Here is an 11368-nt window from a genome sequence, read left to right on the forward strand (position 1 = left end):
AACAGGATTTGAAAGTGTAAGAGGACGGTGAACATGTTTACTGTTTGTGGCAAAAGGGCACAGCTAGATTGTACTGCTATACATCCCCAGCAGCAAGCATATTTTCAAGGCAGACCAAGCTTACTGCCTTCATAATAGTAATGTGGCATTATTAGTAAAAACACTGAGCATCAGCTTATACATTAAGTGCTGCATCCTCCTCATCTGAAAAAAAAAAACATAGAAAAATGGAGACAACACTGAAAACATGGGATAACACATTTAATAAAATCAGTTCATAAAACACCTTGGAATGTGACCATGAATGTAATCATATCCTCCCCAGAGATTGGTGCAGTGGGACATAAGAGGTAGCATAAAATAAAGAAATAAAACATGCTGTCTGTGTGAGATTGCAGTAAAATTTAACTAGAAAATGAAAAAAAATGTTGCAAGTCCTTGTCTCTGCACCTCACATAACGCAGGACTACACTTGTTAGGTGTGTGTAGATAATTAGTATTTAAAAATCCAAATGATGCTGAATCACAAAGTTTAATAATTAACTGAAAACAGAAAAATACTTAATTTCATACCAAAGCATTAACATAAGCAGAAAATGTTCCACTTTTTCCCATCTCCTATGTGTGTTGTACAGATGGCAAATTACTACAAAAACCACTGGATACATGTACCATTCAGCTATTATTGAATAGTACCCTAAGGTAAACACACATTTCTGTGTCCACATAGTATCTCAGTGATCCAGGTCAGCAGCTGTAAAACAGAAGTGAATGGACATTCTGGTGTAAAGACACAACACCAGTGTAACAGGTTTTCTCAATTTTACTAAAAATTGAATGTAACAAACATATGAACTTAATGAATATTCTATTAATGATGAATGAAAACAAATAAGAGATTTGATTTCTTAGACTAGTCTTTTCCCATATAAAACACAACAAAAGTGGTTTATTCTAAAATTTCATTATATATCTTCAGTCCTATAGTAAATAAACAGGTGATAATAACTGTCAAAAGTCTACTGATTTCAGCTTCCTCTCCTCCTTCTCGGTAAGGGGCTGCTGGGAGAGGATTTTGTCATGCAGACGGTGGTGTTTGCCTATACCCAGCTTCGGCAGGCCTCGGTTCAGCCCCTCTAGCAGCACACAGGACTTGCACAGTGCTTGGCTGGAGATGTAACCGCAGCGATTACAGGTCCCCTGCACAGGCATCTTCACCCCCTCCCGCACAGACAGGTTCTCACCGGAGTGAATGATATCAATGATGGAGCTGGGCCTTACGCTCTCCAGGTCCTTTAAAAAGGTCCTTGCATAGCCACGATAAGCATTGGGAGAGTAGATACACTCTGTGGAAAAGTAGTCCAACTTCTTAAAGTAAGCGTACAGAACAATTTCTTTTTCATACGCATATTTAAGGGGCTTGCAGCGCGGCACGACCCCTTCGCCCTCGCTGGCTGTGGAGATGGCAGTGCAGCGACGCAGTCGAGCTATGTCACCTCGCAAGACATTCATCAAAACCGTTTCTGCCACGTCGTCAGCATTGTGACCTGTACAAAAAAAACCACATCCAGCTATTGAAACAAATTCTAAAAAAAAAAAAAAGTATTCTTTGACATTAACACTGAGGCTGCCATCATATTTCAAGGTTAAAACTTGCACTGATACTTTAATAATGCCATTTGGATTTGAAGTTACCTGTACATATCTTGTCCACTTTCAGCATGATGGCTCCTCTGTCTAATGCCTGCCGTCTGAACACTCCACAGAAGGTGCAGTTATTTTTCAGTCCCACCTGCTTCACTATAGCATCCATAGTCCAGCCATACAGCTCCTCATAAGACACAATCTTCAGTGGCAGCTCATACTGTTGCTGATTCCTCTTTACGGTCTCCAACGAGTCGTCTCGGTAACCAGTGATTCCCTCATCCACTGAGAGAAGCATAAGTTCAAGGCCATAGTTGTATCGCTCATTTAGGAGCTTCATTACATGTGCAAGCACTGTAGAGTCCTTCCCTCCTGAGGCGGCGATTCCCACTATTTCCCCAGGTTTGAAAAGCTTTGCTGCCACGATCGTCTGATGTACCTCCTCCTCGAAGGCCCAGAAGAAGCACCCCTTACACAACGAGTGGCCCGTCTTTGGACGTTTCAGCACAGCTCGTTTCTCAGTACAGCTGCTGCACAGGACAGGCATCTTTACTGTTGGAGGAAGTTTGTTGAATGATGTTAGAAATTAGCAAAACAAATGTTCCCAAATATTTTCATGCCAAATTCCTGTGAACAAATTAACCTATAATTCCCCATCTTTTTGTTGTAGATGTTTCCATACACTCTGTTTCCTGTACATGGATTATCATTCATTGTGGTATCAAATCCCATCCTTTCACCATGTTCACACTTGATATAAGTGATTTTTACAGTATTATTTTGGTAAACATACCGCTGAAATACCTACATCTAAGACTCCAAAAAGTTTAATATACTGGCTGTGCTTTGGGAAAGCTTCTATCAGACAAATACATTATTTATCTAAAGAAGAGCTCATCACACAGAATACTACAAATCTGGCAATTAGCCCACTATGTGATTCAATATACATAGGCAAACACTGTCTGTGTCCCAGTTCAATACTACATACATACATACAACAGTATGATAAGCTGGAGAACAGTGATTCATTATACTCGGTGTTCATTTGCTTATTAAACTAACTTTAATTAACTTTTACTGTGTTGTTACTTGGTGCCACAATGTGCAGCAAAACAAAATGGAGCAGCTATTTACACACGGACATTTTGGCTAACTCACCTTTTACAACATGCGGGCATTATGAAAAAAGGTAAGAAGCCACAGTAACATCAGTGATTGGTGTGTGTTCACGTTATGCCGAATTCAAGAGTTGGGACAAATGACTCATAAAACGCCTTTAATCGTTATTTTACAGGAAATGTACTTTGGATAAGAAACAACACTTTTTTAAAATGCCAGTTTTGAAGGTGAATCTTGGCTAGCTAAGTTAGGTGTGAGGTTGGGTCTGTCCCCAGCAACAAAAACTTACTAGGCTGAAGTTGATACAGACGACGACAACTACAACCTTTCATATAACTCTTTGAAATGAGTTAATACAGGTAAAGCACGCGATAAATGACACTTAATTATCAGGTTTAGTAGCTTGATTAAAGTCCAGCGACACCAAAACTGAGAATCAACAACATTAAACGTGTTTCTCGCTAGCCAAGTTAAGCTAATAGTTAAATATATCTTATTTAACATTTCATACCAAAGTTTCCGATGAACCGAGGTCTGAATTGAGAGTGCGGGGAGGAAATACACGAGGAAAAGTACTGATAAAATATAACTTTTCTTACATAAACAAGATAAGTTTTACACGACTGGGTTAAGTAGCATGTTGTTTCATCATGTACCGTCAGCTCTTCCTCACCGGAAAACAGCGCGTGACTCACACGTCTGCAGCACAGCCTAGCGGTCGGGGGTTGAAATGTGCACATGAAGCTGTAATAATGAAAGCCCTGAAATGCATCTGTGGTGCTTTCATAGATGATTCAAATAGTTAATAAACATTACTGGCATAGCTTTAAATCCTTCCCTGTAGAGTGTTGGTGAGAAGTCTGTAAGCAGACGGCAAATCAGAGGTAAACCACACAACCAGGTCAAATGTAAGCAATAAAGATTTATTAATTTGCTTCAAAGAATGTCACTATTGCAACAGCTGCAATAGATATCAAAATGCTTTGTGGTGTACATGAAGGGCAAAGGGTTTGCTGCTGGCGGGGAGTAAGGCGGCCGAGGTCAGGGTTCATGACAGGGAAGAGTCACAAGCTTAGTTGACGGGGTGAAAAGCGCCCCTCTGATGCCACTGCATGTCTCTGATGCGCCTCACCGACTGGATCTGAGGAATCTGGGCTCCGAACTCAACGCTGTCCTTATACTCCCCCTTTTCAAACAGGTACTGATAGCCTCTGTAGCCTGGATACTGATAGCCCACCCAACTGGAGCACCAGCAGCAGAGAGTGAGGGAGAAGTGAGAAGACACAGTTAGAGGTCAAAGGACAGTGAAAAGAGTATCATACAACATTTTCTTGCACGGTGGACTCACGTGCCACTCTGAACCCGAACAGAAGAAACCTTCTCCTGGTAGCCGTGTGCGTGAAAGCTGGGGACATCGTCATCTATGATTTCTATCTTCTTCCCTGCAAAGCTGGGGTTTTCGTAAAGGACAATCTTGTGCTCCTGGCTGTCCTGAGAGAGCAACAAAACAATCCAGTGGGTGATTTGTTGAGCCACTGTTGGGATGACTGATGGGGGGGGGGGGTAAAAAAAAGTGTGCTGTCTTACCACTTTAATCGGGCGGAATGCAACAATGGTGTCACTGCGCCTGCTGTTGGTCCAGGAATCCCAGCGAGGATACTCCCCCTTCTCAAACACATACTGCTCCCCCTTACAGCTGGCCTGCTCGTATCCCACCCATCTGAGAGGCCACAGGAGAAAAAGATGGAGGGTTGTGGTTGGTGCAGGAAATAAAGCTACTTAAATATATGTACCACATATTCATTTGTTTTTCAGTCCATTTTTTCCCACGCCATCCCTCCGCTCATTGAGGGTCAGTCCCTCTTTGTCTGTCAGTCATCTCCTTGTTTTCTGTCTGTGTCTGACCCACACTCACGGTCCACACAGCACCAGTATGGAGCCCACTTTCTCCACGCCTGCTTCCTGGAGGTTGTTGCAGGGGCCAGTCAGCTCATGGCAGCGTCCCTGGAAGTTTTCCTGCTCATAGATAACCAGCTGTGTACCAGTGGGAGAAAAGAAGAGAATATGTGTGAAAGAGTTCTGTGAGTGTTATTGAGCTACTGGTCTTAATTTCAAGCATGTCCATCTGTTGCCAATCTGATGTTTGGGAGATGCAAGCATCTAAATAAGGAGAGCGCACAAGTGTTTACAAGAAGGAGGAAGTTGTAAATTGTGTTTGAGTCGGTCTCTGCCTGTCCTCACCTTAAATGCACTGGTGCCTGGCTGCTGCTGCTTGGATGCAGGGTTCTGGTGGTCTGTGGCCATAGTGAACGGATCGGCAAGGATAAAACTGAAAAGAAACAAAGACTAAATTGTAATTTTATTGTTTCTGATAAATATCTATGGAGGTTCACATAATCTAAAAATGTATATATATATTAAAGCTAAAATCCGAGCAGTTCAAACTGCTATTAATCCCTCTTTTACAGATTTTGTTTTCTATTATTTTCTCATATTCAAAAGTGCCCATTCCTGTCCCTCCAAAACAAATTCACAACCATCTGAACATAGAATCACTGCATTGCAGCATGGGATAGAGTTTGTAAAGATTAAACCTAAAACATAGTTGCAAAAGAAAAACAAGCGGTTAAAAAAAAAAAAATTATAAATGTAAACTTAACAAAATACAGCACAACGGATATAAACCCCTTACCAGTACCTGTCTGTGCCAGTGTGTTTGTGATGGCACGATCAGCTCAATATATACGGGATGCCCAGGGGTGGAAACTTTGCCAACAGTACCCAAAGCGTCCAAGCTGGCCTGCAGATCGGCCTGCCATAGGCCCAGCACACTGAAATGAGGGGTCACCGTGTAGCCTCCCCCCTCCCTTGGGTGTCACACTCCCACAAAGTTATTTCATTAGTTGTCAGTTTTGTCCAGCCAGTCATTGTTCGATATCCACATGATTCAGCACAAACAGTGCCAATAGTTCCACACCTACAATGAAAGGGAGAGAGAAAGAGAAGGATTGTAAAAGATGGGGTTTACTGTGCTGGAGAGATTGGGACTGAACTGAATAACAGTCCAAAACACTGCTGAATATTTACACAAGTGTAGGTTTATTTAGTATTTCATTTCTAGAAAACAGTCGTATTGTTCAATGTGAAAATCCATTGCCGCTGCTGTTTGCAAAGATAAAAGAGAACAGCGCCTGTGGTTGGATTCAACTTCAATCAAATGACATCTTTCTCCTGTTGACAGTAAAAAAAATTGTTAAGTGACAATCCATTGTATTCAATGTAAGTAATATGGCACCCGAGTAAAGTAAATACATGTAGTGAAGCACTGTGTCAAACTACAACTTTGAGGTTCTTGTACTTGAGTATCTCCATTTTATGCTCAGAAGGAAAATCTAATAGTTTTTACTCCACTATATTTATCTGACAGCTGCAGCTACAGACCAACTAAAGAGTGATTTCCCCTCCAAACATCTCAGATGGTTTCGATTAAATAATTGTTTGAAGCCCAACAAGGTCAAATGATCCAATATTTCACAAAAACAGCACAGTCCCTAAATCAGTATCATTTTGTGCAGCTGTCTTTTCTTCTTTTTCTTCTTTTCTACCATATTAATCTCACAACCATCAGATTTATCTTGTGACCGTTTGGAGGGGGTCGATTCCCGGGGTGGGATCCACTGAACTAAAGTACGTAACTGTATGTGAAGTAGATAAAACTATCTTCACCTCCACTAACTACAACAATAAAATGCTGTAACTAACAATAAACAACATTTTGCTTATAATAACGTCTTCTGTACTGTTACTTCTGTACTGTTATTTTGAGTATATTTACATTGTTTACTGTATAAACAATTACACTTCTTCTACTGCTGCAAAATGGTTCATTTCCCCTTTTATTTAGTTTTAATGACCTGATATCTGCATGCGACAATATCACAAGGGGACAGAAGTTAAAAATATATATTGTGTGAATATGTAGAGAAGTCATTTTTGAGCCAAGTGTAAATCTAAGCATTTAAATAATATGTATAACTTAAACACAACTCGGTCAAAGTGTCATGTGTGACGTGTGAGGACAGATAAACTAAAGTGGAGGTTGTAGATCTGATGTTTTGCGTTGGTCTGTTTCAATGTAGAGGCAGAGGTGTGTCTACTGAAATACTTCTGTGCCATTTTTCTGCGCTTGTTGTGATACTTTAAATGTTTACTCTGCTGCCTTTAATAGGGATCTTTTCACTTGGAAGTCACGGTGTAATTACAACAGCTAAAACTCTAAAACACGGGTTAAATCCACTTTTCTCCTGCGCACGTGCAGTTAGAAGGTGTCTGCATGGCCTTGACGACACAGCTCAGTGGGCATGAGAAGCATGTGGAGTATTTATGTTGGTATATAGGTGCAAAAGAGATTTTTACTTTAATGAGATACCTGATGAAATTTACTGTGAAGACTTCTATGCAATTTGTCTGTCTTTCTTAGACAGTGGTGTTAAGGTGTTCAGTACATTACATGATCCCCATCACAGCTGCCCTGCACCCTGAAGCTAACAACTGACCACCTCTAGCATTGATACTAAGGATACTGTCCAAGCAATCCTCCTGTTATTTCAGAGAGTTCATACCGTATTTTGTTATTTACCATTGAAAACAGTAGTGTATCAACCTCAGTGACTCCTCCCCTCACCCACCCACCACCTGTATACAGTAGCTCCAGCGGCGCTGACCTGACCTGGTGCTCTGACCTGTGTGAGGACGTCCATAAAGATCAGTGCAGTTGTGTCATCTTGTGGTTGTCTTTCCATTTTCCAAACACCAAGATAACTTCCCCAGGGGTCACATAACACAACTGTCGTATTACATTATGGTGCTGGGTACCTCAAAGAGCTGATTAATATAACAGTATGTGTGAAGAGAGTGTGTTTTATTGAACTGACATACAGTGAAAGTCCTGGATGGAGACTGTGAGGATCATGGGCCTCAGCTCTTAAACTACCCACATCATGTGTAAAATGCTCCAACTCCTGTAGATGACTAAACCTCAGAGAGCAGAAACAGATCCAGTCGGCCCTAATTACCTCACAGTCAGAAATAGTTCAGTGAACTGTTTGTGCTGCATTCAAATGTTGTTTCATCATCTAAATTAATCTAATAGAGGAGTGTGCTTCTATAAGACAGATGGCCAGTTTGAGACACAATCAGGATTTTGGCAAATTCAGGTCTATGAGTTTTTTCGTGTTCAAAGACATGTGCTGCTGATCTTATGTTTTTCACTTCATTACACTTCATTTCAGTTCAACAGAACCAGGAAAAGATTGTATCAGGGAGCACTGGTTAATTATCTGTTTTTCCTGAGATTACAGCCAAGATTCACAATCAACATCTGGTTTGCAAAATACAGGCCTGAGCCTACATCTAGTGTTCATGAGGAATATAGTACAAGCCTTTGCATGTATTGAGGATTGTATCAAAGAATTTAAGGGTACAAAAAGCAATACAGCTCCATATTTTAGTGCAACCCTTTGTGTACGTCTGAATTAGGGCTCTGGGTGTTAGAGCTCATGTCAACAAGACTTTATGCTGCACTTCACTGTAGGACTGAAAGTGACACTACAGCCCAAAAATAGCTCATACACACCATGAAAATTAGTGTTAGAAATCCAGATAATCCTTATTCAGTGTGGTCAACCCCCTGGACTCGATATGGATTGACGTTAGGATGTGTTTTCTTAAAGCTCAGAGGTAGAATACATGTTTTTTTTGTCGTTGCATGTATTCAATACTGGCATGCTAGAAAATCTAAAGCATAGGGAAGAACACAGTGTCACTCTATTCTGTTTTTAGACCTCTAAACGTCTCTTCTTAATCATGTTATAGAGGGAATTGTTATATTTTTGAATAATACATCAATAGTACATTGAAATATTAGCCTGCATGTGCACTGTTTGGATGAGAAGTCTAATATTTAACTTATCAAAACTATGCACATAGCTGATATATTTTTCAATATTTACATGATTTTAATGTAGTATATATTAGCTCCTATATTAACCTGGTGACCGTTCATCACGAGGATCATTAACCATCAATTGCACAGTGATGACTGTGGATGGGAATGCTGTGCACCCTGTTTTAATAGCGAGCATACGAACAGTATGACATCATTTCCAGTGCTGTTAAGCAGATGCGTGTTCACATTTTCACTGAATAAGTCATATGCTCCTAATGCTGGATGAGCTGTCTGACTAAAGTGGGGAAACACAGGCAGTAAAAATGGCACACGTGCCTTGGAAATGAATTCAGCGCTAAACACATCTGCAGTTTATCTGCTGCACTATTTCCACATCGGTGTCATCACTGATAGTGGTTTTTCCACATCTTTACTATCTCAGCTTAAGCTATAATTTCCACCTTGACGCACAAGTATGACATCATCAACAACAGGGCCGACTCCAGGTCAAACAACTTTTATTCGCCACTGAAACATACATGGCACTCCTCACTGGGCACAAGCAGCGTTTGCCATGGTTAGGTTAAGGCAGAGGGCAGGCACTGTTGTCAGCATGGGGGGAGGCTATGAGGGTGAGGATCCTGCTCAGCTGGCTCCAGCTGTTGCAGGGGGGGCAGGAGGTGCTGGGGCGGGGTCGGGGTCGGGGCCGGGGCCGGGAGCTGGATCTGGGTCAGGAACGGTGAAACAGCCCCTCTTGTGCCACTGCATGTCCCGCACACGTCGGACAGACTGGATCTGGGGCGCAGGGGCCTCCCAGTCATTCCAGTGCTTGAAATCTCCTCGCTCGAAGATAAACTGGCGGCCTCTGTAGCCTGGGTACATGTAGCCGACCCATCTATAGGAAGGGAAAACAGAAAAAATAGATTATAATAACTTATTATCTTGGAGTCAGACTGGTTAAACAGGAAAAAAACAAGAGAAATGGATGAAATGGGGATTTAGGGAGGATCTTACGTTCCGTTAAGAGCCTTGACACTTGCTACACGATCCTGAAAACCATGGCCCCACAAACTGGGAACATCATCATCAACGATCTCCATCTTTCTACCTGTAAATCCAGGGTTCTCGAACAGGTGTAGCTTGTGCTCAGCGCTGTCCTGTTGAGGAGAAACAGACACATGGATACTTGGTAAAACCAGGTAAAACAGTGATGGCAAAATACAAAATTAAAAGAGTGACTAGTAAAAAAGTAACATATGGGCAGCTTCCGTTTGAAACACTGCACATGTTAGTTTGTAAGATCTTGTTTTGCATTGAGACGAGCCACTCACCACTTTGAGTGGCCTTACAGACAAGAGGGAGTAGCTGTTCTGACTGTTGGTCCAGGTGTCCCAGCGTGGATACTCGCCCTTCTCCAGAATAAACTGCTCCCCTGTGAACCCATGTCGATCATAACCCACCCAGCTGTGAGGGAAAAAAGGAGAACACAGATGGTAACATTTATCTGACACCACATCAAACATGACAAGGTTGATAACACATTTCTTGGTGCGTATGTGAGGGAAGATTAAATGAAAGATGCACTTTACTCACGGTCCTGACTCGACTATCACAGATCCGACCTTCTCCAGTCCCTTCTCTGACACATCTTTAGACTCTGCAGAAAACTCCGCCTTGCAGCCCTGGAAGTTCTCAAACTCAAACAGCACCACCTGGATCACAGAAAGAGAGAGAGAGTGAGAGAGAGAGAGACTTGCATGTCACCAGGAAGTTTGAGATCAAGACCTCCAAGAAGTGGCATTTAATGTCTACGAAGAATTCATGTGGTGATGATATGATACAGACAGGATCCAAAGGAAAGTGTAAGAGTAAAGCAGTGGAGCAAAGAGGAATTCCTCCCTGATTAAAGCAGCTTTTCATCTCTGGTCAGTACCTTATACGTGGCTCCAGCTCCACCCTGGCTCTTCCCAGCAGCCAGCTGCTCCGGGGCACTCTGCTGCTCCGACATCCTCCTGATCCACTGCTCCTCCACTTTTTGGCAGCAGCACACACACAGACAAAGCACCATCCATCATACATGTACACACGGGAAAAAGATATGCACACAGGAGGAAAGCTCAATGTCATAGTTGCAATTTATAACTCACCCTTGAACAGGAGGATTGAATTCATTTTGGCCTAAGGTAAAGTAGCAATCATGTGCATAGTATTCTGTTAACATGATATCAACTGACACAAAAGATTACAGCCTGATTCCTTAAAGTAAACAGTCATCAGTCCTTTACAGGTTCAGTTACAGTCCATGAGTCCTCCAAACCTGGGTCTTCACTGATGCAGCACCATCTGATTCCACTGCATTGGCATTAATACACTACAAGCTATTGATTCCTATGTCCAGAATGAGGCTTTTACCTGGGTATGCCTGCTTGGAAGTGGTAGTGTCCCTCTTTCTCTGTGCCTCTTGGTGTTTGGTGGGGTTGAGCCATTAGAGGGCAGGGACAGGGGGGGGGTATTTATGGTTTATTTCTGGCCACAACAGCAGAAAAGGGGAAGCTGTTGATACAGCAAGTCTGTCGCTTACATTGTGTCCGTAACACTGCCTCTCAATAGGCAGCTGTGTTGGCACACGCTACCCTGCCTGTCCGCCTGGCTGCC

General features: G+C 42.1%; 3 protein-coding genes across 5 annotated transcripts; all 3 read right to left on the minus strand.

The window, feature by feature from the left end:
- Window positions 1-246: 246 nt before the first annotated feature.
- ctu1 (cytosolic thiouridylase subunit 1 homolog (S. pombe)) lies at window positions 247-3439 on the minus strand. 3 transcript variants are annotated; one of them, XM_056376466.1, is made up of 3 exons: window positions 3366-3439; window positions 1696-2196; window positions 247-1547 (listed from the first exon to the last, which is right to left on the minus strand). In XM_056376466.1, the coding sequence occupies exons 2-3, from the start codon at window positions 2189-2191 to the stop codon at window positions 1012-1014; spliced, it is 1032 nt and encodes a 343-aa protein (XP_056232441.1). In that variant the 5' UTR covers window positions 2192-2196; window positions 3366-3439; the 3' UTR covers window positions 247-1011. The 3 variants fall into 3 exon arrangements, with proteins under 3 accessions (XP_056232441.1, XP_056232438.1, XP_056232439.1); XM_056376463.1 differs by having other exon boundaries at window positions 3278-3431; XM_056376464.1 differs by lacking the exon at window positions 3366-3439 and adding an exon at window positions 2806-3210.
- A 281-nt stretch (window positions 3440-3720) lies between these two features.
- crybb2 (crystallin, beta B2) lies at window positions 3721-5070 on the minus strand. Its single transcript, XM_056376679.1, has 5 exons — window positions 5008-5070; window positions 4682-4800; window positions 4354-4486; window positions 4115-4257; window positions 3721-4007 (listed from the first exon to the last, which is right to left on the minus strand). The coding sequence occupies exons 1-5, from the start codon at window positions 5068-5070 to the stop codon at window positions 3839-3841; spliced, it is 627 nt and encodes a 208-aa protein (XP_056232654.1). The 3' UTR covers window positions 3721-3838.
- Window positions 5071-9234: 4164 nt separating this feature from the next.
- Window positions 9235-11352, minus strand: LOC130169728 (beta-crystallin B3-like). Its single transcript, XM_056376678.1, has 6 exons — window positions 11126-11352; window positions 10647-10744; window positions 10307-10425; window positions 10045-10177; window positions 9728-9870; window positions 9235-9608 (listed from the first exon to the last, which is right to left on the minus strand). Exons 2-6 carry the CDS (start codon window positions 10719-10721, stop codon window positions 9359-9361), a joined length of 720 nt encoding a protein of 239 aa, XP_056232653.1. The 5' UTR covers window positions 10722-10744; window positions 11126-11352; the 3' UTR covers window positions 9235-9358.
- Between the last annotated feature and the right edge of the window lie 16 nt (window positions 11353-11368).

This window comes from Seriola aureovittata, chromosome 5 (assembly GCF_021018895.1).
Source record: "Seriola aureovittata isolate HTS-2021-v1 ecotype China chromosome 5, ASM2101889v1, whole genome shotgun sequence".
Lineage (NCBI taxonomy): Eukaryota > Metazoa > Chordata > Actinopteri > Carangiformes > Carangidae > Seriola > Seriola aureovittata.

What these genes read in the sequence shown, in the direction of transcription:
- ctu1 (XM_056376466.1), bottom strand. Translation starts at nt 2,191, where the DNA reads ATGCCTGTCCTGTGCAGCAGCTGTACTGAGAAACGAGCTGTGCTGAAA. An exon ending in AGTGGACAAGATATGTACAG is followed by an intron (nt 1,548 to 1,695) that starts GTAACTTCAAAT and finishes TTTTTTGTACAG; the next exon opens with GTCACAATGCTGACGACGTG.
- crybb2 (XM_056376679.1), bottom strand. Translation starts at nt 5,070, where the DNA reads ATGGCCACAGACCACCAGAACCCTGCATCCAAGCAGCAGCAGCCAGGC. An exon ending in CATTCCGCCCGATTAAAGTG is followed by an intron (nt 4,258 to 4,353) that starts GTAAGACAGCAC and finishes TTGCTCTCTCAG; the next exon opens with GACAGCCAGGAGCACAAGAT. An exon ending in GTTCGGGTTCAGAGTGGCAC is followed by an intron (nt 4,008 to 4,114) that starts GTGAGTCCACCG and finishes CTGGTGCTCCAG; the next exon opens with TTGGGTGGGCTATCAGTATC.
- LOC130169728 (XM_056376678.1), bottom strand. Translation starts at nt 10,721, where the DNA reads ATGTCGGAGCAGCAGAGTGCCCCGGAGCAGCTGGCTGCTGGGAAGAGC. An exon ending in GTGATAGTCGAGTCAGGACC is followed by an intron (nt 10,178 to 10,306) that starts GTGAGTAAAGTG and finishes TTTCCCTCACAG; the next exon opens with CTGGGTGGGTTATGATCGAC. An exon ending in CTGTAAGGCCACTCAAAGTG is followed by an intron (nt 9,871 to 10,044) that starts GTGAGTGGCTCG and finishes TCTCCTCAACAG; the next exon opens with GACAGCGCTGAGCACAAGCT.